The following is a 23,724-nucleotide window of genomic DNA, read 5'->3' on the forward strand; positions in this document are numbered from 1 at the left end:
AAAAAAAAAAAAGAAGAAGAAGAAGAAGATAGCAGGAGGGGAAGGATGAAGGGGGGGAAATTGGAGGGGGAGACGAACCATGAGAGACAGTGGACTCTGAAAAACAAACTGAGGGTTCTAGAGGGGAGGGGGCTGGGGGGATGGGTTAGCCTGGTGATGGGTATTAAAGAGGGCACGTTCTGCGTGGAGCACTGGGTGTTGTACGCAAACAATGAATCATGGAACACTACCTCAAGAACTAATGATGTAATGTAATGTGATTAACATAACATAAAAAAAAAAAGATTTGTGTGTGAATACTCTACCAGCCCTCTAGTCAAGAGGAAGCTGAGTGCAGGGGTCTGATCCCTTCCCTTGGGCTCTAAGGATACACAGTAGCTAGAAGAGGATATTTTCTTTCTGAACTGAATCAGTGATCACAGAAGGCTCTTGAGGGAGGCCTGAGGCCTGAGGCCTGTGGCTCTTTTAGTAGGCTGTGGGGCGGAGTGGCAAATAGCAGTCTTTAGAGTCAGACAGATCTGAGTTTGAACCCCTGCTCATTCTTTGCCATCTGTGTCCTTTTGGATATGCCATTGAAAGTCTACTCCTTGAGTTTTCTCCTGTGTCGTTTGACGATAATCATATGTGGGATTAAGAACATGGACCTGAGTCAGGGTGCCTGGGTTTGCATCCCCATCCTACCCACTTCCAGCCCTGGGACACTGAGCAAATGCCTCCACCTCTCTGTGCTCGGAGTGCCTAATATATGAGAATGGGGCTAATAATACACTGTAGCTGGAGTAGTATCATAGTTGTAGAGAGTACAGCATGAGAAATATATGAAGTGGATTTGGAACAGAACCTGGCATGTGGTAAGCACTAAATAAATAAACATTAGCTATAAATGTCATTGTTTGCAGGGTGGTAGTGAGATTTCAATTAGATGAGTATTCAGAATAATGTACAGTACTTCATGTGTGCTTAATATGCCATTGCTGGATGAATGAATGAAGAATGGGATGAGTAGCTCTCAAGCACAGAGCACAGTGCCCATTCTATATTAAGTAGGGGGAAGCACCCGCCAGCTGGGCATTGGCACCAGTGTGCTGGACTGACCTGAACTGTCACCACCTGACCGTGCACACCCTTCCTCAACGCTGCATGCCCATCTCTCGGGGTCAGTGGCATCAGGTTAATAGCTTGAAATCAGCTCTTGTGGTGGTATTTATAGCACAGACATGGGCAAATGTTATAAATCGAGTTTTGGTTTGTTGTTGTGGAGACAGAAAGAGAGGGAGAAAGGAAGGGAGGGAGGGAGAGAGAGAGAGAGAGTAGCATTGACTTGCACCCAACACATCCTTGACCGTTTTTACACCTGCCACCGCTGTCTTCAAAAACCGGTTCTGACCATGTGGTTACAGCATACAGGATCTTTGGGAAAAGAAGTCCTTTTGAAGCAGATAAGAAGGTATTGGTGGATGTTGAGAGCCTGGCTTTGGAGACCCCACAAAGTGGGGAGTGCATAGATTTTGTGGGGTTGGTCGTCACTAATGCCTGGCTCTGACATGAAAGAATAAACCCAGAAACAGATGGCTGGGTGTTTGGGGTGGTAATTCTGGGGCTTGCTGTAACTTGCCAAGACTGAATTAGTGCTGGGAGCTCCCAGAAAGATCATGACACTCTGCCTGGACCCTCCTGCCCTCCTTTAAATGCCATCTGTGGGGCTCCCAGGTGGAGCCTTTCCCCAAGTCCTGAGTAAGGAGATACATTTAAGGCCATTGCAAATCTACTTCAGTATCAATTGACTTTAAAGAAGTGCAGCGATTAAAGGAGCCCGTTGGAAGTGCAGCTGGTAAGTGTATTGGACAGAAGAAGAAAACTCGTTGCAAGCATTTGTTAACTGCCCAGGATTTGAAGCCTTGTCCAAAGTGATCTTAAAGAGAGAGGAATGCACAAAGCAAGGCTTCCCTGGGTGTATCCTGGGATCATGGCTGTCTCGGCCCAGCTCACCATCATTCATCAGTGGGCCTAAGCCCACAGTCCCCTCCAGATTCTTCAAGGGGGTGGGGGTGGGGTGGCATCTATATTTATTCATTTTTTAGCTCTTCAGGTAAGTGGATGATCAGGCAGGTTTGACAACCGTTGCACCCTAATGAATAATCTCTCTTTTAAAATGTGTTGACATATCATTTGTGTTTCAATGGCCCTAAATGGCTTTAGAGGAAAGTCGGTTAATCTTCTGATCTGGGGAAGACCAGCTACTGTTCACTCTTGGAAGAATAAACAGAAATGTGCTGTGCTTTTAATCTTTAAATTAGCACCATTGGAGACTAGCAATTAGTAGCACTTCTCCGTAGGGGGTGTTCACACTCCCCTCCTAGGCACTGGAGAGCTCTGATCTAAGCTGGGTTTGGGGGACAGCACCGAGTTAGGGAGGTGGGCAGGGCCGGCTCACCTGAAACTGTGGGGCCGGGCAGAAGGGACAAAAGACAGTGCCCTGGGCAGAGGGCAGCTAAGGAACTACAGGGACCGTCCAAAACAGGAGATGGAAAGATGGCCACACATACAGAATTGAAAACCGACTGGAAAATGAAGGGTGTGTCACGGAGAGCAGCAAGTCGGAGCCTGGGGGTTTGGAAGAATGAGGAGGGCATTATCTGGGCAGGTGGGGTGTGGGGAGCCTTTTTCAGACGGAGACTGATGTCTCCTGCGGAAGGGCTAGAGCCACACCTATTACAGGGGAGGCTCCTTTTCCCGCCTGTTACAAAACCAATGCTCCTTTATTTCAGTTGTTAAGGGGCTTGGTTACCCATCAGAATCTCCCCGGGAGCTTGTGTGAAATTCAGAGTCTCTGGCCCTGGATCTACCTAATCAGACTCTGCGGAGGGCAATCCCTGGAGCCTGTGTTTCAACCAAGCAGATTCTCATGCGGGCCAGTTTTTATCCTAGAGAGGTGGCATGGAGAGTACAGAGTGTGAACTCTGGGTCCAGCCCGGTTGGATTTAAATCCTGACTTCACCATTTACTCCCTGGGTCACATTGTGCCTTAATTTCCTTGTCTTCAAAATACAATATTAATGGGAACTACGTCATAGGGTTGTCAAAAGACTTCAATGAGATGTTATGTGCAAAGCGTAAATGCCTGGTACATCATCATCATCATCATCATCATTATTATTATTATTATTTCCTTTATGAAACAGTAGCCAGTTAATGCAGAGATAGAGGGGTAGAGGAACTTCAGTCATCCTACACACAGACATACACATCATATACGTCCGTCAAGGGTTAAAAATTCACATGCTGCTGGGGACCCTCGTGTCCTGGAGAATGGATGACTTCTTAGTTTGGGTTCCCACAGAAGCAGACCCTGAGACACGAGTTGAGGCCAAGTCATCTGTCATGTAGATGAGCCCTGGAAGCAGTGATGAAGAAGTGGGCAAGTGGTTTTGCAAGGATGTCTGTGGAGCTGCCCTCTAAAGAGCGAAGCCCCATCAGGCATCAATTTCCTGATCCTTTCTTTTCCTTTCTGCAAGAGATAGAGAATATCTCATTAGGTGTTTAAATCAGATTAACAGCCATTAGTATCAGACTTCTCCTGCTCAGCCTGCATTTTGTTTCTTTTGGGATGACCCTGTGAAGCTAATTGCTTTTTATGGGAGCAGCGTGGGGGCAGATACGGAGAGGAAAGAAAGGGCTCTGTTTGACCAGGCTGGTCCAATTCCGCGTTTTGTCTTGGCTTCTGTGTCTGAAGGAGGGAAAGCAAGCAAGCAGCCCGCACTCTGGGCTCAGAGGGGAGGTACCACATGGGGAGGGTGGAGAGTGGCCTGGGACCTCCTAAGAGAGGCATAGTGTTTGATGAGCTTGGCTCCCGGGAGAGCTGATTCACAGAGATTGTTCAGATGTCAGCAGAGCAGGGATTTGTGGACAGCGGGAGGGCTGGAGGAAGCAACACAAGCAGGTTGGCACCTGGCCCCATGCAGGGTGCAAATTGTATTTCTCCGTCAACGCTGGCTACTGACAACTCCACCACTGATTCTAAATCTGGCAACGTCACAGAGAGCAGACTCCCTACCTCCTCTTTCCCCAACACATTAAAACAGACATGAAATACAGCTTTCCCCTTCTTTCCACAGTTATGCTCCTGCCCTGCTCCACCAAGACATTTTATTAAAAGTTATTTATAGAGGGGCGCCTGGGCGGCTCAGTCAGTTAAAGCAGCTGCCTTCGGCTCAGGTCATGATCCCGGGTCCTGGGACCGAGTCCCACATCGGCCTCCCTGCTCGGCAGGGAGCCTGCTTCTCCCTCTGCCTGCCACTCGCCCTGCTTGTGTTCCCTCTCTCGCTCTCTCTGACAAATAAATAAAATCTTTTTTTAAAAAGTTATTTATAGATATTTCAAGAAGTAGTTAAAGGTAGCTTACAAAGGGGGAAAAAAGTAAAAGAATGCAGCTTGGAGACAAGAAGTTGAACATCAAATCTTTAGCAAAGGTAGAGAGGCAAAAATGCTGAACCCTGTGATGAGTCATTAGATTTTTCTCTGAGCTTCCTGGCAGCCTTGGCAAAAAGGTCAATATGAAGGGTTGCGGATTTGTGTTTAGGTATAAAGAAAACCACAAGTTCTTCATGTTTTTTTGAGATGAGTTCTGAGAGGTATTTATCATATATACATTATAGATAATATGTAATAGGCAGTATCTTGGACCACAGTTTCCTAGCAAATGCAGAATGCCTCTGAGATAGTTCTTTCCTGCTTTGGCAACTAATAAAAGCTGAAGGAAAACACGAAAACCTAATTAGGCAAAGGTACTTTGCAAAGACTATGAGCCAATATTATCTGCAGTATTTCAGGACTTTTTTGAATTTTGATAGCAGCTTTTTGATCAGAGCTAAGGGAATGCTGTCCTCTAATCTGTAGGCAGTGTCCAGGATGCAGCAGGCTAAGAACAGAATTTTTCTCTAGCTGGTCCACCAGAAACCTTTATTCTAGTTCTTTTAACAGAGCTCAGAGGTACAAAGGTGCAAGCAGCTCCTATGAGAAGCAAAGACTGTTCTTCTCTTGCTGCCACCTTCTAAGTGGTTCTTCTGTATCTGTCTGGCCCTTCACATTTTCTGTGCATCAGGAGTTCACAATCTTACTATAACCTCAGCACCATACCAGAATAATAGAGCCTGTTTTGTTAGCCTTTGTGTATAACAAACCAGCCCAGAAGTTAGTGACTTAAAAGAGCAACCATTTATTGGCTCACAATTCTGCAATAAGGCAGCTCGTGTCTATACTACAGGGTGTCAGCTGGGCTACCTCTGCGTTTACAGTCAGCTGAAGGATCCAAGATGGCCTCACTCATATGTCTGGGCCTCAGTGGGGTGGCCTAAATTAATGGAGGACTCCCTGGGCCTCTCAAGCTCAAGGAGGCTGGTCTTCCTAACTTAGGGCAGCAAGACAATGAAAGCAGAAGCTACAAGCCTCCTAAGGCCTAGGCCTGCCACCAGCTTGGGTCCTTCCTGCTGCATCCTGTTGCCCTATGGTCAGTCCAGATTCAGCGTGTGGAGCAACTACACAAGGATGCGAATTCAGGGAGGCGGGATTCTTGGAGGATCATTGGGTGGCAGTCATCCACGGCCCTGTGCCACCAATAACCTCAACAACAGTGGTCCTGTAGGCAGTGGTTCTCACCCAAGGGGTGGAAAGGGAGAGAAGAGGACAAGTATGTCCCCCTTGCAGGTGAGGAAAGGTATCCTTTGGTATTAGCCCACTTCCTATTCCAAGTTCCCAGACTCATGCCACCATCAAAAGTCCAAATACTACACTTTTTGAGTTCTATTTAAAATTTTCTAAAAAGGATATATGATAGATGGACCTTTGAAGAGATGGAACAGGAAATGTTTTAAGAGGCCTCCTGGCAGCCATGCTTGAAGACGTTGTAAGCCTGGGGCACATTGAGTTAGGCCACTCTATGGCTGACCTCGTGACACCTGCAGACAGCGGCACCTCCAGGCCTCCCCAGTTGGCTGTGTGTTCAGAGATCATGAGGTCGTGTTCACAGCTGCCAAAATGAGATACATGGTGTGTTAACGGCAGCCTAAAAGTCACCTGAATTTTCATCAGGTTGGAACGAGAAAGCCTGACAGGCCTCATTGGCCCTAACTCTGGGAGAAGGGTCACACTGTGTACAAGGATGACTCGAATGATAATCAAGGCCATACGCTGATCACTTTTGCAGAAGCCAGAAAGCTGGAGGGCTAGATCACAAAGCCACTGGACAACAGAATCAGGGACAAGACATTCTGACTTCAGAGAGATGGTTAAATCTTTAAAAAGATTGAAGGAAAGAGGACTAAACATAAGAGCCTATGTTTTGGCTCAGAGAATGCTTACGCGCACGTGCGTACGCACGCACGCGCGCACACACACACACACACACACACACACAAGCATGCACCAACACATGCATGCAGCCATGAAGAAAAGGGATGAAGGAGCCTGACTTAGCAGCACCATGTGAAAAGGGCCTGTAGTTGTCTGTTTCCGGGAAGCTCAATTTGAGTCAAAAGCAGGCCAAATTAATGTGACCTTCATCTATATGAATGGGTGCAGAGGTTCTAGAATAAGGGAAGTGATTCGTTCATTCTATTCTGTATAGCCCAATTTACTCCATAAGTATTAGGCCAGTTTCTAGGTGCATAATTTAAAAGTGTTAAAGAAAAGCACATATTTTGAGGGAAGTTCAGCATGATAAAAGAACCTGAACTCAGAGATGTGAGGAAATATACAGAAGAACTAAAGACATTTGACCTAGAGAAATCCCAGCAAGGACTTTAGGATGGTCTTTCACTCTAAATGGTTGTCATGCGGAAGAGGAATTCGATCTGCCCCCTTTTGCCCCGAAATAAATCTTGGACAAGTGAGTGGAGGTGGAAGGATGCTGGCATTTGGAACATCTAATCATTGGAGTGGCCCACTAAGGAATGGGCTGTGTAGTGTTTCTGGTCACTGCAGGAGCTGGATGATCACTCATCAGGCTAGCCAGAGAGGATTCAAACTTTAGATGGGTAATTGGTATGAAACAAAAGCTAAAATCCTGTCCAACTGACTCTGAGGTCTTGGCAATTGTAGGGATTTGCCCAAGATCACAGAGCAAGTTGGTAGCTGTCTAGGACCTGAGTTTCCTGCCTCCTTTCAGCATTTCTGCCCTGGATGCCCAGTTCCCTCACCAAGGTGATGAGAACTCAAGCAGGGATGCCTAGGGACCATATCCTTCCCATCCATCCAGACCGATTTATTTGACCAGCATCATGTGGAAAAAGATTTGAAATCAATGTCTGCGGGAGGACATACCAGTTCTCGCAGTGGCCACCATGCCTGATGGTCTTCCCTGGGCACGAGGTCCCTGCACATGCTCGTATCTCCTGCTTGGCCACCATGGCCTTGCTGCTTGCAGACTTCTAACCTAGAGACAGGGCAGAGCAGGAGGAGGTGGTCCTGAACCAGAGCACATGAAGAAGGCTTTGCAGCTCCTTCTTCTCTTAAAACTCTCAATGTGATGGAAACTGACGAAGGGGGGAAAGGAGCATTTTTGTTTTGAGCATCTACAACATGCTATGCATTTTTCACACATGTTAATCCCATTTAATCCTCATAACAACTATCTTAGCTTCCTAGAGCTGCCATAACGAAGTACCACAAATTGGGTGGCTTAGAACAATAGAAATTTATTGTCTGACCATTCTGGAGTCCAAAATCAAGTCCCAATCAAGCAGGGCCATGCCCGGTCTGAAGGTGATAGAGAGGGATCTGTTCCAGGCCCCCTAGCTTCTGGTACCCTCAGATCATCCTTGGCTTATAGGTGGTCATCTTCTCTTTCTGTTTCCCTACTTGTCTTCCTTCTTTGCATCGGTGTCTGTGTCCGAAGTTCCTCCTTTTTTACGAATGCTTGTCATATTGGATTAGGACATAAGGATCTTAACTCAGTTAAATCTACAAAGACCCTATTTCCAAATAAGGTCACCTTCTAAGGTACTAGGGTTAGACTTCAGCATATCTTTTTGCAGGGACACAATTCAACCCCTAACAATCCACCCTGTGGCTCCCCAAAATTCATGTCCTTACCACATGCAAAATACATTCACCACATCCAGACATCCACCTAGATATCAACAACTAGTTTCATAACAGGCCCAGGATCATAGCACTAATACATGGAAAGCAGCCTTAAAAGGCTGTATTGCTGACTCCAAACACCATCCTCTTTCTAGTACACAGGGCTGCTGCCATGGGGCACGCCCACTGTTGCCAGGCACTGTGCCTGCTACCTCATACCCTTTTCTGGCAGGGCCCCAGACCTGGCACCGAGGGACATGGAACTCCTTCCGTCCTCTATTAGGGACGAGGCTCAGCCCAAGTGGGTCTGTCCCAGGGCCTGGGCTTGGGCGGGCTGAGAAGGTGGAGGAGGGCACCTGAAGGGGCAGTCCTGGAGAACACAGGAAGAGGGTGGAAACTGAGTCCTGGGGAGGTACAGTGGTTGCACGTAGGAGAATGCAGTCCACTCCAGTCATCTTGGGGAAAGGGGTGGCATAGGCAGTTGCCTGAACTGCTGTGGAAAACCCAATGAATGTTGCGGCTCTGCTATCACCTGCTGAGAGGCGAGCCCACAGGAGCCATCTACATTTACGAAGAAGCAGGGGAATCAGATGCTTAGCCAGGCGACAGCAGGCAACAAACCAATACGAACTGCTCACGTGGCGTAATGCCTGGTCATCCACTTCCTGGAAAGATGGAGATCCAGGCAGGACTGGGTCCCGGGCTGTAATCTTCACAGATGGACGCTTTCTTTGGGCATTAGAGGAGCTCCAATGGAGGGTACTGGGGAAGAAAGAGGCCACTGAGCTGATGAGAAGAATATGGCTTTTGAAGTCATTAGACCTGGCTTGAAACCAGCCCATGCCACTCACGCTGCATGGCATTGGACAAATTGAGAAACCCTTCTGAGCCCCATTTTCCCGTGGGCTGGTTGTAAGGATTTAATAGACAGGATGTGTGACGCATGTGGCCCTGTGAGAGTTGCTGAGCTCAATACAAACTGTTTCCCTTCAAAGCTGAGTGGTGCTGGCCATCCTGGGGAAGATTAAGGAGACGTGGAAAGGGAAATAGACCCTCCAGCCTCTCTCTGGGGGAGTCAGTTCACCCTAAGAGGGTGAATATCTTAATCACACCTTCCCCCATTATGCTAATGGTGCATTTCCTCCCTCCCAGAGGAGCTGAAGGAGAAGCTGACGGAGTATGTGGACAAGGTGAATGGCCAGAAGCCGGGTTTCATCAAAGTCGTGCGCCACAGCAAGCAGGAAGGCCTCATCCGCTCCCGAGTCAGCGGCTGGAGGGTGGCCACCGCCCCTGTAGTGGCCCTCTTCGATGCCCATGTGGAGTTCAACGTGGGCTGGTAAGTGACCATCAGGAGAGGAAGATGAGTCCCAGTGTGGTCCAGGGCTGTGGCTCAAAGGAGTGCAAAGCATGCTGGGACCTCAGTCATAGTGGGGAAAGGAGAGAATTCAGGTAACAGCTGAGATCTGGATGTGTGACTGATGTAGGCAACAGGGCTGGCCCTTCGAGGCAGGGGAGAGTCAGGGATCAACAGGTCAAAGCACAGTGTCTAAAAAGTATGGTGACATAGGGTGTGACTCTGGCTAGTGTCTTCCTCTAGGAGGCGGGATCTGGGAGAAGGTAAATGCTAAGGGCAAAGCTGAGAGTACCAGCCCAGCTAAGGACAGAGCTGCAACTGCTCAGCAAGGGACAGCTGGACCAGACTTGAGGCAGGAGCCCAACCCCACAGACAGGATCAAGGCCCAGGGGTCAGAGGGGGAGAAGGTAGCTTGATGTTATCATAGGTGGGACCCCCCAAAATGCCAGACCAGATATAACAAATATCTCAGATTTTCCCTACTGGTGAAACTGGGTCTTACAAAACCTTCCTTTGTCTGGTCAGGGCTGCTCAGCTGCCACATGGGGCAGGAGAAAAGGTGTATGGCCTCAGTGGCTGCAACCAAGCAGGGATGGGGCACCTGATACCCATTTCCCTGCAGGGCCGGGTGGTGCGCTGTGGCCAGCCCACTGTGTGTGGCTTTGCAAAGAGCCAGGGTGAGGAGGGCCCTCAAGTAGGAAGGAGCAGCCAGGCATGCACACCACATGGCTCGATTTGGGCATGCTTTTACATAACAGGCTCAAATTAAGGCTGCAATGAAGCCGTTTTTTATAGTTGAAGTCCCTGCTTGCCATTTGTGACTATTTAAAAAGCATTTTCATTGGATTTATGGCCAGAAGAGGAGAGGGACGCTTACCATTTCAAGCTGATTTGAATAAACAATTATGCAACAAATGCATTATTAATAAGAAGCTCGTCATTCCTGTCTGCAAACACTTTACTTGCCTGGTGCCCATAGGGACCTCCTGGCTGCTTGGAAAGCCCTACTCCCCACCTCTCCTGGAGCAGTGGAGAACACGTGGGATGGGGTGGCTCGTCTGGAGGACTGAAGCAGCATTTAATAATTGGTGGAAATAAGTTTGTTCTCACTTCCATGCCTCTGCCATCTTCATCTGCCTTTTCCTCCTGGTTGATACACTGAATTTTAGCAAAATCAAAGCCCAGGTTGAAAGCTTCCTATAGAACCTCAGATCTCTTTCTTCTTTCTTAGGTCTTGATTTTTTTTTTCCTAGTGGAAAAAGGGAAAGCAAACAGACACAAGGATCTAAGGCAGTAAGAATCTCTCAGTCAGCCCAGGACATGCTGCAGGAGTGGCCAGGCCTTTTGCCAACCTAGAAGTATGGGGAGGCGGGGGTGGGGTAGAGGTTAAACCGGGGTTCCTTCCCAGGAGGCAGAGCAACCTGCTGGAGCAAATAGCCAGGTGGTTTTTTGCCTTTCTCTGCAGGGGAAGGAGCTTTAGGAGTCTCCAGTCTAGTATTTATCCACTTTGGAAGCAGTCACCCTTTTCTCCCTCCCTCTTACTCAGGGCTGAACCTGTGCTCACCCGCATAAAGGAGAACCGGAAACGGATCATCTCACCATCCTTTGACAACATCAAATATGACAACTTTGAGATAGAAGAGTACCCACTGGCCGCCCAGGGCTTTGACTGGGAGCTGTGGTGCCGCTACCTAAACCCCCCCAAGGCCTGGTGGAAGCTGGAGAACTCCACTGCCCCAATCAGGTAAAGCATCCTTACCTGTAGGTCTCTCTGCCTTGTCTTCCATGCAAAGGCTCCCCTCCCAGCTCAATCCTTATTCCCCAAACTCCAGCCCCATTGTGGGATGATGGGGTGGGGGTTGGAAAGGAATTACAAATGACCTTCAGTCACCACTTACAGGCCCTGATAATCCCTTTCAATAGAACCATGGCACCCAGAATCCATTCAGAGGCTCAAACTTACTCATTTCAACACATCACTATGGGACATCTGCTGGGTGCCAACGGCTGTGCTGGGTGCTGGGGATCCAGAGTGATTAAGACTCAGTTCCTGCCCCCAAAAGCCTGCAGTCTAGTGAGGATAGACAAAATAATTAGAATAATAAATGATTGCTGGAGGAAACTGCCCAGAAAGTGGGGAGAATCTTTTTTGGAGACTAGGATTTGCACTTGTTTTTAAGTGCATATAGTGGGTGGCAAGGTTGGGCAGGAACACTCATAGTTGGAGACAGAGTGAGTTCATGGACACAGAGGAAGTATAAAGGGACGTTTGTGAGGAGGGGTATGAGGACGCAGCCCCATGCAATGAGGCTGGAGGAGCAGAGAGGCAAGATCAGACCCCACAGCAGCTTTTATGCCTTGCTGCTATTTGAGTTTATCCTGTAGGATTCAGTTAAAAGTAGCTTCAAACTGCATTTCAAGGATCCCAAGCTCTTTCTGCCTTCACTGCTGCCTTCACAGACCCCAGATGACTCCCTTGGGCAGCCTCTGTGCTCTGGGTCGGGACTTCTGAAACAGCCACACCACCAGCCCTTATTTCTGTCTGGTTAATCACAGATCAGGTGCCTTTATGTTCTCTGCAAAGTCCTGCCCATTAAACACACAGATGGCACCAGAGGTGGCCTAGGGGACAATTCTTGGAATGAAAGAGGAGATTAGAAACTGATGTTGCTTTGTATTACCTGAGGGAGAAAGATTATGAAAAATCTAATTGAATGTGGGCGATTATTATCTGAGATCACATCTTTCCTTGCCAGAAGAAAAAACTGTATTCATATTTAAAACAGGATGGAAGAGAACCATCTAGCTTTCTCACAGTTATCTCTGTTACCCACCTGTTAGCCCCTGCCACAATTTTGTGTTGTTAAATATTTGTTTGGATGTTGCTATGTGCAAGGGCCTTTTACACACATGGACTCATTTGCTCCTCCTTATAACCTTGTGACAGCTCATTGTGTCATCCCTGTTTTACAAGATGAGGAAAACCCACAAGATGGGGGAAGGAGAATGGCCCTGCCAAAGGCTGTGGGCAGTGGAGCCAGGATCCAAACCTAGGTCAGCTAGATTCCACATCTAGTTGTCATCCCATAGACACCCACTGTTGAGCTCAGAAATGGCATGGCTGAATTCTGTCATTCAGCATGCTGAATGATCCTGGAAGGAGGTATGCTGTCATGCAAGGAACATTCTTGCAGAAGACTGCACTAATATTCGCTGCTTTGTTCTGCTCATCTTGAAATGTGTTGGCCTAGTCGTAGTAAACCTGCATTGTAGGCCCTTGACAGAGAGTATTGTCTCAGTGCAAAGTTTTCATCACCTAATTCTTGTCAAAAACTTGCCTGAGAGAAATTATATTCATGGAATTTTGGGGGAAGAACATTATTGATTTTATTCCTCGATGAAAATAACCCCACGGAAAACTGTGGGTTATACAAACATACCTTGCCCACTTTGGCTCCTGTTTCCTTGGAGCTGTACGTCAGTGCTGTGCCACATGATGTAAGCTATAAAAAGAGCCCAGAGATACCTTCTATTGCTTTCTAAAGTGACGTCTTTGAGACGGTTGTTCACTATGTCCCAAAGTGACCTCTAAGAAGACTGACATGAGAAATTTCTTTCAAACTGATGGCTAGTCAAAGAAAATCTTGTTAGCCCCAAGGAATGAGTGTGAAATTTTCACATGGGAACTATAAATCTTATTTCTAAGACATGTTTGTTCATTTTCACCTTGGCTACCAGGAAGCTTAGCATCAATTTTGTGGGTCTCCTTTAAGAACTGTGAAGGAGGACCTAATGCTGTGTTCTAACTGGCCCCCAATTTGTTGTGAACTTTTGGTCTTTTCAGACATTTATGTATTTTGTTTTTTAGTGTATTGTACATTTTTTGTAAGCTATCGCTAATCTTTTTGGGAACGAGGTAAGGTATAAGCCAATAACACATTCAGGCTGACTGGGTCCACTTCATACCCTAGCTGATTAATAAGTAATAGACTGTCTGAAGTGGCCCATGCTCATTGCACCGTAACTGTTTTAGATTCTGATGTTTCCCTGAGTGGGTTTGGCCAAATGGGGGAAGACCCCTTCCTGTGTGTCTTGGAACACCACGTTGAAATACTCAACATTTCAAGAATGTCAAGGAGAAGGTTGAGACTTCATTCTGCCCACTCTGCCCGGCTGATGTTTTTAAATCACCGTGCATCTAAAGAGGGGATTCTCTGGGCTTCTTCAATGTGCAGGCGCCTCTTTTTAAATGATTTTTCAAGTAACCATCATGCCCCAGAGGTTTTCAAGGTTTTACATTATTTAATTTAATCTGTGTGAGGTTATAGTTGATTCTGTTTCATAGATATGGAATCAGAGGCTCCAAGAAGCTGGGGAACTTTTCTCAGTGACACACGGCCAAGCAGGGACTTTACTCGTAGCATGCAACTCCAAGGACAGGAACAAGCATCCTCCACTAGAGCGGGAGCTCAGCCTACTTTCGGAGTAGTGGATTGAAGTAGATTGATTGCCCTGGCTGCCTGCGGTCTATGGGATGTAAGCCCATCCAGAATAAAATGCTGTGATTTGAAAGGAGGAGGGGCAGGGACCCCAAGGCTCCAGTCTCTGCCTGAGCAGCCTCCTGTACCGGCATTGTCCAAAGCTATGGCCTGCAAAAGAGCTGTTTCTCCACCCTGATGAGTTTCCAAATTTCAAAGATGGGTCCATTTGCATGTGACTGACAGTTTTCTCATAGCTGGGGATTCATCATTTCTCTTTTTCTTTCTGTTCCCCTCCGACTCCTTCAGCCACCAGCTGATAAGATGCTATACAAGGGCTAGAAATGGTAGCTGTGTGCAGTGGAACAATTCAAAGTCATTTGTGTAAGCTAATGCTCTCAGCAGAGAAGTGCACTCACGCTGATTCTCCCAATCCCAATCACTCCTAGTGAAGTTCTGTGCTTCACTGGGCACCTGCCCACAGCCGGTGAGCCCCACACTCACACTCTCACTCAGGAAAGGCCCCCCAGCGCCTGCACTGACTGGCTGTGGATGTGTTCCTCCGGCCAGAGACAGGCCATCCGCTAAGCCCTACCCACTTGGCTATCTCCCGCTAGTGTCCCACAGGCACCTTCAGATCGGTTTTCCCAGTAGGGAATGCTTCTTCCTTCTGAAACCAGCTTTTTCTCTACAGCCCACATTGATGGGTGCTCCCCACCCCACCATTACCCGAGCCACAAAGCCAGCTGGCATCCGGATGGCTCCCTCTCTCTCACCTGTTCATCTGCCTCTAAGTTCTGTGGATTTACATTAAGATGTGTCTTTAAACAATCCCTCTTCCCATTCCTGATCCTCTGGTCAAGGACGTCATTATTTCTCCCTAGACCTACCACCAAGCTTCCCAACTGGATTCTTCTTTCCACCCAGCCTCTTCCAGGCAGTCACCCCCCAGCTGCCTAAGAGTCCTTTTAAAAGCACAGATCTGTTTGTTCTCTATATTTAAGAGTCTGGGTTTTTTGTTTGTCTCTTTTTTTTTTTCCCTTGTTCATTTATTTTGTTTCTTAAATTCCATGTGGAGTGAAATCATAGGGTATCTGTCTTTCTCTGACTGACTTCTTTCTGCTCATACCAAAGTCTGCTTAAAATTCCCCACTGACACTCCTTTACCTCCAGATAAAATCCAAGTCATTTACCATGCTCTCCAAAGCTCCGACTGATCTTTCTAAGTGAGCCGGGTTGATGTGCAGAACCCAAGCTGAGGAAGGGTGGGGAGTTAGCTCAGGTGCCCAGGTAGAAACAGAGACTGGCTGTGTGGTTCGGAGCTCAGGTGTCAGGGCGGCTAGAGATGCAGACCCTCGGGCCCGGCTGGCGGGCTGAGCACCACTCCCCTGGGCCATCACCCATTTCAGCACCACCCGCAATGAGGACTGGCCCCAGGACCGGAGCATCCCTGCCGCCACCCTGAAGAAACCACCTCCCTAGAGCAGCTGGTGAAGGTGGGCCTGGGAGGGCCACTCAGAGAACGAGGCCCACACCGGCTCTGGGGGCAAAGGAAGGAAGAGGAAGAGATCCTTCCGTAGGAAGGCACCACTGCTCAGACTCCTCTGGCCGTCCCCAGGATGCGGCCCCTCTGCTAACTGCTGGCCCATCTCCCTACACCCCTGCAGGAGCCCTGCCCTCATCGGCTGCTTTATTGTGGACCGGCAGTACTTCCAGGAGATCGGCCTACTGGACGAAGGCATGGAGGTCTACGGAGGCGAGAATGTCGAGCTGGGGATCAGGGTAAGCAAGGGTTCCCACCCAGAGGGCTTGGCTCTGCTCCCCAAAAGGTAAATGAGTCTAGGGGGTGAAGAAATGGGGCCCAAGGGTGAGGGTCACAGGTGGATTCTGAATGTCTAGTCCCTAACCCTGCTTCATGTGTGTGATCAGAGCTGCTTGGGGACAGGATAGAGACAGAGGAGGAGACCTATAGAATTTTCGGGAAGAAAAGGACTTCGGAAACTGCTTTGGTTAGGGCTGGGGACATGGGAGAGTTGAGCTCCCTACTATAGGAACCACCTCTTTGTTAAAACCAAACGTAGCCTCCTCAGGGCTGAGCAAAGATGTGCTCTAGGAAGACACCTGCAGGCATCGAGGGGTGGCTGGACCACAGTGACTCTCAGAGTGAGTCACCTCCCCTTGGGATTTCTCACTCTGATATTCTCTGCCTCCTCCACAGTAGCCCAGAGAGCTTTCCTAAAGACTTTGTCAAGAGAGGGCTGCAGGGGGGCACCTGGGTGGCTCAGTCAGTTAAGCGTCTGCCTTCGGCTCAGGTCATGAGCCCACGGTCCTGGGACTGAACCCATCACCGGGCTCCCTGCTCGGCGGGGAGCCTGCCTCTCCCCCTCCCTCTTCCGCTGTCCCTCCCCCGCTGCTCATGTTCTCTCACTCTCTCTCTCCCAAATAAATAAATAAAATCTTAAAAAAGAAAAGAGAAGAGAAGAAAAAGAGGGCTATAGGGAAATAAACTCATGGGGTATAAAGAGCAAAACACAGCCAGGCTCACTCCATTCTGTTTTCTGACCCCACCATGTGCTGGTCGGATACTCAGACCCGTTCATACCTCATGCCATTCTTCAGAGGTTAGCCACCATCCTGCCCCAAATTAGAGGGCTTTTTGCAACTGTCAGCACATGGTGCAAATCCACAATAGGCATCATTTAATTTCTCATGCCCCAGGAACATTTTCTAGGCTCTGACTCTTTCTCCAGGGCCCATGAAAAGATAACTCCAGAATGACACCCCACTCTCATCACATCTGAGGGACGCATGAGGTCCCCTGGTGGTCGGCAGGAATGTGACAACGGATACAATGAAGCACCTCATCCTAGAGGGAAGCCCACCCCTCTGCCCAGGTTGTGGTCCTATCCTCACAGAAATCCCAACATTCAAACTGTGGCTTGTCTCCACAGTGGTCTCCATTGTCCTGTCTATGGAGATCTTAATTTTAAGCAGCCTGGTAGATCCTTGTGTGACAGCCCTTGGAGAGGACCTTGAACCTGCTGGTGTTCTGGCGATCATCCAAGATATCCCTCCTCACTGTCAGCCCTCATGCAGACCACCCCAACATCTGGCTGGTTCCAACCAATGACCCCACTCTTGCCCCTCTGGCTTCAGTGTCTGTATCTCCAGTTCCCGCTCAAGGACTCCAGCTTGGATCCACCCTCCTCTTACCTCTAACTTCCTTAGACCTGCCACCCCACTGGGCAGCCAGCTGACCCTGGACAGACCTCGCCCTGCCCCGAAGGGAGCCAGGGCACCTCCACGGAGCATCTCACAATATCTGCAGTGGCCTGACCAGCACTGTGGAGGCTGCACTTATTGCCCAGACTTAATCCTAGGGCTCTGAAGACTGGCAGCAGGAGCAGCTTGTCTGAAGCTGAGCTTAGAAAACACCTTTAGACACCTGTGTTCACTGAAACTCAGAGAAATTGCTTTGAAGGCCATCAGAATGCGTGGGCTTCGTGGGGAGCTAATGGATTCACAGGGGACAGTGCCCACAATGTCTCCCTGGCCTCTCCAGCTGTCTCCCTCCGTCACTCATTTCTTCACCACCTTGTTTCAGCACCACTCCTGGGTAAATGGTGGGCCCCAAACATACTATTTTTCACCAGGAGCTACTGCCGGGGACTGGTGGAGCAGGTGGAGCGCCCTCCCATATGTGTGCTGTCTGGGTAAAGACCAAGAGGAGTTAGACGTGTGAGCTCTGCTTCTCACATGGATGTGAGGCAGGCACGGGGCGGTGGGAGATCTCCGGCTTCTCCTTGCCTAGATTAGAAAGCTGCTCTGGAGTGGGGGCCCGGGTGAGGCTTTCAGATACGTGGTAAAAATCTTTGGGGTTTGTGTTCAGGGTGTAAAATACAGTATAAAACGTTGCCTGGCGTTTCTTTTCTCCATTTCCTCCCTCCCGCTTGACAGAGATGACGTGTCATGGTAGTTGGAGGAAAGGTGGTTTTTCAGGCAGGGACGCAACAGCCTGTCGGCAGGCAGAGCTACAAACAGAAGGAGGAGCTAGTTCACTTGAATTCCAGGTTCCCCTTTAAGGGATCCAGAACCCCTCATCATCCCCAAAATAGATGTTCACATTTTGTGTGGTTATTAGTCTCTTCCTTTCATGTTTTGTGAGTTCACATCTCAGTGCCTTGCCTTCCTTATCTAGGATCCCCCTGCAATGACTCCACAGGATTGTTTGTAAAAAGAACAGACACTCCTTTTTCACCTCTTTGAGTCAGAGGCAACTTATTCCAAGTCCTTACCCATTTGGAACACAAAAAGAGTTGTTTGCACAATTATTCACCACCCACTCTGGCTGCTAACTATGCTATCCATCTACATCCCTAAAAAGTGGTTGTTATTAGGATACTCCTTTTATTCAGATGAGGGAATTGTGGAATTAAGAGCTTACATATGTATACAATTTATAAGAGGTAAAGAAAAGATTCAACCCCAGATCTTTGTGATGTAAAAGCCTAGATAGATATACCACAGTGATCTAGGGATAAAAGACCTATGAGCATCCCCCCAAAAGTATTACAGTGTCTGTGCCATAATTTCCTTCTACTCTATTCACAACTATATATACTGAGTCCCCATGTAAAGCCTTATTCTTATTTTATGCTCCTTTCTAATAAGACTTTTTTTTTCTGATTTCTAATTCCACAACTCAGTGGGAAAAAGAAGGGAGTTGCTGTGGGCAAGCAGAATGAAAAGAGCAAGATATAAGAGCTGATATCAAATAGGAGACAGAAGGATTGTATAGATGATGGCTATAAAAATGGTAGAATATACAAGAGAGCATTCAAGAAGTGGTAGGAAATTAAGAAATTGTTAGAGACAATAAATAAGTTGAATTGATTCCCCTCAAAAATATGTTGAAGTTCTAACCCTCTGTACCTGTGAATATGATCTCATTTGGAAATAGGGTCTTTGCCAATGTAATCAGGTTAAGCTGAGGTCATACTGCGTTACAGTGGCCCTAATCCAATATGACTGGTGTTTTGTTTTGTTTTGTTTAAGATTTTATTTATTTATTTGACAGAGAGAGACACAGCGAGAGAGGGAACACAAGCAGAGGAGGTGGGAGAGGGAGAAGCAGGCTTCCCACGGAGCAGGGAGCCCGATGCGGGGCTCGATCCCAGGACCCTGGGACCATGACCTGAGCCAAAGGCAGACGCTTAACGACTGAGCCACCCAGGCGCCCCTGACTGGTGTTTTTAGAAGGAAAATTTGGACACAGGCACAGAGGGAGGATGACCATGTGAAGATGGAGGCAGAGAATGGAGTAAAGGCCAAGGAATGCCTGGGGCCACCAGAAGCTGGAAGGGGCAAGGAAGGATCCTGCCCTAAGGCTTTGGAAAGAGCATGGCCCTGTCAACACTTGGTTTCAGACTTCTAGTCTCCAGAACTGTGAGAGAATAAATCTGTGGTTTTAGGAGATCCTGCTTGTGGTGCTTTGTTGTAACAACCCAAGGCAATTAATACTGAGACCAAAACATGAGTGAAAATAGGAACCTAGAGAAAGCCTGAGTCTGTTATATTTGAAGAACCTGGTGACTTTAGGCTGATGATTTCTTAATTTCACAGAGTGCAGAGGGCAGGATACAAAGTCTCAGGGTTTCCCAACATGAAGAGTCTAATATACTAATCCCTGGCTCTCCACCTTACCTCCCATAAAACTGGTACTCCAAAGACCAATTATCGCAGTGTAAGATGAGCTAGAAATACTCCCACCCTCACCCCCAGTGTTAGGGTAAAAATTGCCTACTTCAATTTTATGATGAGAAGAGAGGAAAAATTCTCCTCTGTGAATCCCTCCTTGGATTTATAACATAAAATCAAAATACTTCATGGTCCAGAAAATCTCAAAAGCAGAATTTAGCTTAAAGTTGTGGGAAGTTCTTAGGCATCTACAGAAATGTATACAAACCGTCTCTGGGGAAAGACCCCTTTAACCCAGGCTATAAAATTTTCCATAGTCAGAGTTTCAAGGAATGTGAGAGTTCACCTTTTTAAAAAATCACAAAACAAACAAGGGAAAACGAAAGCACCAAGAGCAAGAGCATTGGACAGCCAAATTTGTTTTACAAAATCTTCAAGTATTGATTCTATCAGACACAGGATATGAAATAAGTTGTATACTAGCTTTAAATAAGTAGGAGATTGGTGGGGTGCCTGGGTGGCTCAGTCCGTTAAGCATCTGACTCTTGGATTTGGCTCAGGTCATGATCTCAGGATCATGAGATTGAGTGGGCTCGTGCTCCAGCAGGGAGTCTGCTTGAGATTCTCTCCCTCTCCCTATGCCTCTGACTCTCCCTCTCTCTCTCTCTAAAGTAAATAAATCTTAAATAAATAGGAGAGTGGAAATATAAATAAGAAGAGACTATTAAAAAAAACAGTCATATTGGGATGAAAATATAATTTCAAACATAATAAATATAAAAATGGGGATGCCTGGGTGGCTCAGTTGGTTGAACATCCAACTGACTCTTGGTTTTGGCTCAGGTCATGTGATGGAGTCATGTGATGGAGCCCCTGATGGGCTCCGTGCTCAGTGGGGAGTCTGCTTGAGATTATCTCTCTCTCCCTTTCCCTCTGCCCTTCCTCCTGCTTGTGCTCTTTCTCTCTCTCTCAAATAAATAAATAAATCTTTAAAAAAATACAAAATAAATACAAAATGGAAATTAAAAGCTTAATGAATGGATTAAATATCCAGATGGATATTGTTAAAGAAAAAATAGTAAACTGGGAAATATACCTAAAGAAATTATTCAAAATCAGCCCAGAAATATGAAGAAAGGAATACAAAAAAAAAAAGAGAGAGAGAGATTGAAAGACAGGTAGAATTGAGGGAAAGGGTCTAACATCTTAGAATTCCACATGGAGATGGTAAAAAGTGAGGATTAGGCAAAAGCAATACTTGAAGAGCTAACGACTGAAAATGTACCCAAGCTGGTGAAAAATACCAATCCTCAGATTCAGGAAGTCGACCTGTCCAAAGGAGGATAAATACAAATATATTCACATTTAGACATGTTATAGTGAATGCCAGAGACAAAGAAAAGAACTGATAGCAGTCAGAGAGAAAAGATAGACTACCGAAAAATTAACGCTAGAATAACAAGTGACTTTTCAGTGATGATGATAGAATCCAGAAGACCATGAGATAATAGCTTAAATATTCTGAGAGAACATAATTGTGAGCTTATATATGTATATATATGTACATATATGTGTGTGTGTATATATATACATATATATATACACACTCAATAAAAATATCTTTTAACTAGGGTAAAAGAAAGTCCTTTTTCTGAAACACAAAAACTGCAAGAGTTTGCTACTAACAGATCCTCACTAAAATAAATTATAAAGGATACACTTCAAGTATAAGGAAAATGATCCCAGAAGGAAATCTGAAATGAGAAGGATACTTAGCTCAAAAAGTAGTAAATTTATGAGTTAATCTAAAGAAATGTTTATGGTAAATAACACTATAGTAATGTCTTATAGGATTATTAAAACTACAATGCATGATGACAACTGCAAATAAGTTGGGAGAGGGCGACTGTAATTAGAGTATTCTAACATGCCTATATGTTAATGAGGTTGGAAAGGATACTGGTTGACTTTCAATTTTGATGAGATAAACATATTAAAGTTTCTAGGGAAGCCATGAAAATCACAGATAAAGAGATGTATAACTTCCAAAGTTGCAGAGAGGAAAAATAAAATATGAAAATCATAAGAAAGGGAGAAATAGAAACAGGATGGTACAAAGAGAAAATATATGAGATGGTAGAAATGAATCCAAATATATGAGTAAATATGGTAAGTTACACGGACTAAGTTAAAAGACAAACATTTTGAAATTGGAATTTTGAAATTATCTGTAGGCTATTATAAGAAACATGTCTGAAATGTAATAATACAGAAAGGTTAAAATCTAAATGGATAGAAATTAATAACAGGCAAATGCCAATGAAAAGAAAGTTGCTGTACTTACATTAATATTAGAAAAAATACCATTACAACATATTTTAGTACAAATAAAGATTTCTACAATGTACAGTTCATCAGGAATATGTAACAATTATAAACTTTTGACAGAATTATAATGAGACATCAACAGCTCCACTGATGTAGTGGAAGATTTTAATAAATTTCTCCAACTAAATGATAGACCAGCATAATTAATAGTTTGAATCCAATGGGATACAGAGAGCACTGCATCTAATAACTACAAGATTCAACACATTTCAAGGATTAACATTATATAGAGCATGTTCTTTGACCACAATGGAATTCAATTAGAAATCCACAACTAAAAATTACAGACAAAAGCCATATTTTTAGAAATTATGAAACATTTCTAAATAACTCACAGGTCAAAAAGGAAATTATACTGGAAATTTGCAAATATTTTGAACTGAATGATAACAAATATGCTATATATTACATTATGTGAAATTCAGCTAAAATAGCACTTAAGAAAAGTTGTAAATTAAAACAGTATGCTATTGGCATAAAATCAGACACATGAGTCACTGGAACAGAATGGAGAGCTCAGAAATAAACCCACACATATACGGTCAATTAATTTACAACAAAGGAGTTAAGAAGACACAACAGAGAAAGGACAGTCTCTTCAAAAAATGGTATTGGGAAGACTGGGAAGCCACATGCAAAAACTGGACCACTTTCTTACACCATGCACAAAAATTAATTCAAAATGGATTAAAGATTTGGATGTAAGACCTGAAGCCATAAAACCCATAGAAGAAAATGTAGACAGTAAGCTCCTTAACATCGGTCTTGATGATGATTTTTGAATCTGACACCAAAGGCAAAAGCAAAAAGCAGAAATAAACAAGTAGGAATACATCAAACTAAGAAGATTCTGCACAGGAAAGAAAACCCATCAATGAAATGAAAAGTCAACCTACTGAATGGAGAAAATATTTGCCAATAATATATCTGATAAGAGATTAATATCCAAAATATATAAAGAACCATGTAACTTGATAGCAAAAGAGCAAAAAATCATATTTAAAAATGGGCAGAAGATTTGAATAGACATTTTCTAAGGAAGACATCCAGTTGGCCAACAGACACATGAAAAGATGCTCAACAACACTCATCATCAGGGAAATCTAAATCAAAACCACAATGAGATATCACCTTACACCAGTCAGAATGGCTGTTATCAGAATGACAAGAAATAACAAGTATTGGCAAGGATGTGGAGAAACCAGAATCTTTGTGCACCGTTGACTAGAATATAAATTGGTGCAGCCACTATAGAAAACAGTATGGTGGTTCCTCAAAAAATTAAAAAGAAAAATACCATATAATCCAGCAATTCCATTTCTGGGAAAACAAAAACGCTAATTTAATAAGATATATGCACACCTATGTTCATTGCTGTGTTATTTACAATAGCCAGGTTAGGGAAACAACCTAAGCATCCATCTGTGGGTGAATGAATAAAGAAAATGTGTTACATATACTTATAATGGAATGTTATTCAGTCATAAAAAATAAAACCATGTGAAATCTTGCCATTTACAACAACGTGGATGGACCTCAAGGGTATCATGCTAAGTGAAATGAATCAGACAGAGAAATACAAATACCATATGATCTCACCTATATGTGGAATCTAAAAAAAGAAAGAAAGAAAGAAAGAGAGGGAGAGAAAGAAAGAAAGAGAGAGAGAAAGAGAGAAAGAGAGAAAGAAAGGAAGAAAGGAAGAAAGAAGAAAGAAAGAGAAAAAGA

The 23,724-nt window shown here is 45.5% G+C and overlaps 1 protein-coding gene across 3 annotated transcripts in view; it reads left to right on the forward strand.

Annotated features, from left to right (window-relative positions):
• Positions 1 to 23,724, forward strand: part of GALNT18 (polypeptide N-acetylgalactosaminyltransferase 18) — a 356,353-nt gene that overhangs the window by 243,191 nt on the left and 89,438 nt on the right. For all 3 annotated transcript variants that reach the window (XM_073882914.1, XM_025848485.2, XM_025848484.2), the window contains exons 4-6: positions 9,232 to 9,415; positions 10,980 to 11,177; positions 15,579 to 15,693. In XM_073882914.1, the coding sequence (XP_073739015.1) occupies positions 9,232 to 9,415; positions 10,980 to 11,177; positions 15,579 to 15,693 (497 nt within the window). The remainder of the gene's footprint in view (positions 1 to 9,231; positions 9,416 to 10,979; positions 11,178 to 15,578; positions 15,694 to 23,724) is intronic.

Source organism: Callorhinus ursinus, unplaced genomic scaffold, assembly GCF_003265705.2.
Source record: "Callorhinus ursinus isolate GAN/ISIS: 27379988/994484 unplaced genomic scaffold, GSC_fseal_2.0 scaffold49, whole genome shotgun sequence".
In the NCBI taxonomy this organism is placed as follows: domain Eukaryota; kingdom Metazoa; phylum Chordata; class Mammalia; order Carnivora; family Otariidae; genus Callorhinus; species Callorhinus ursinus.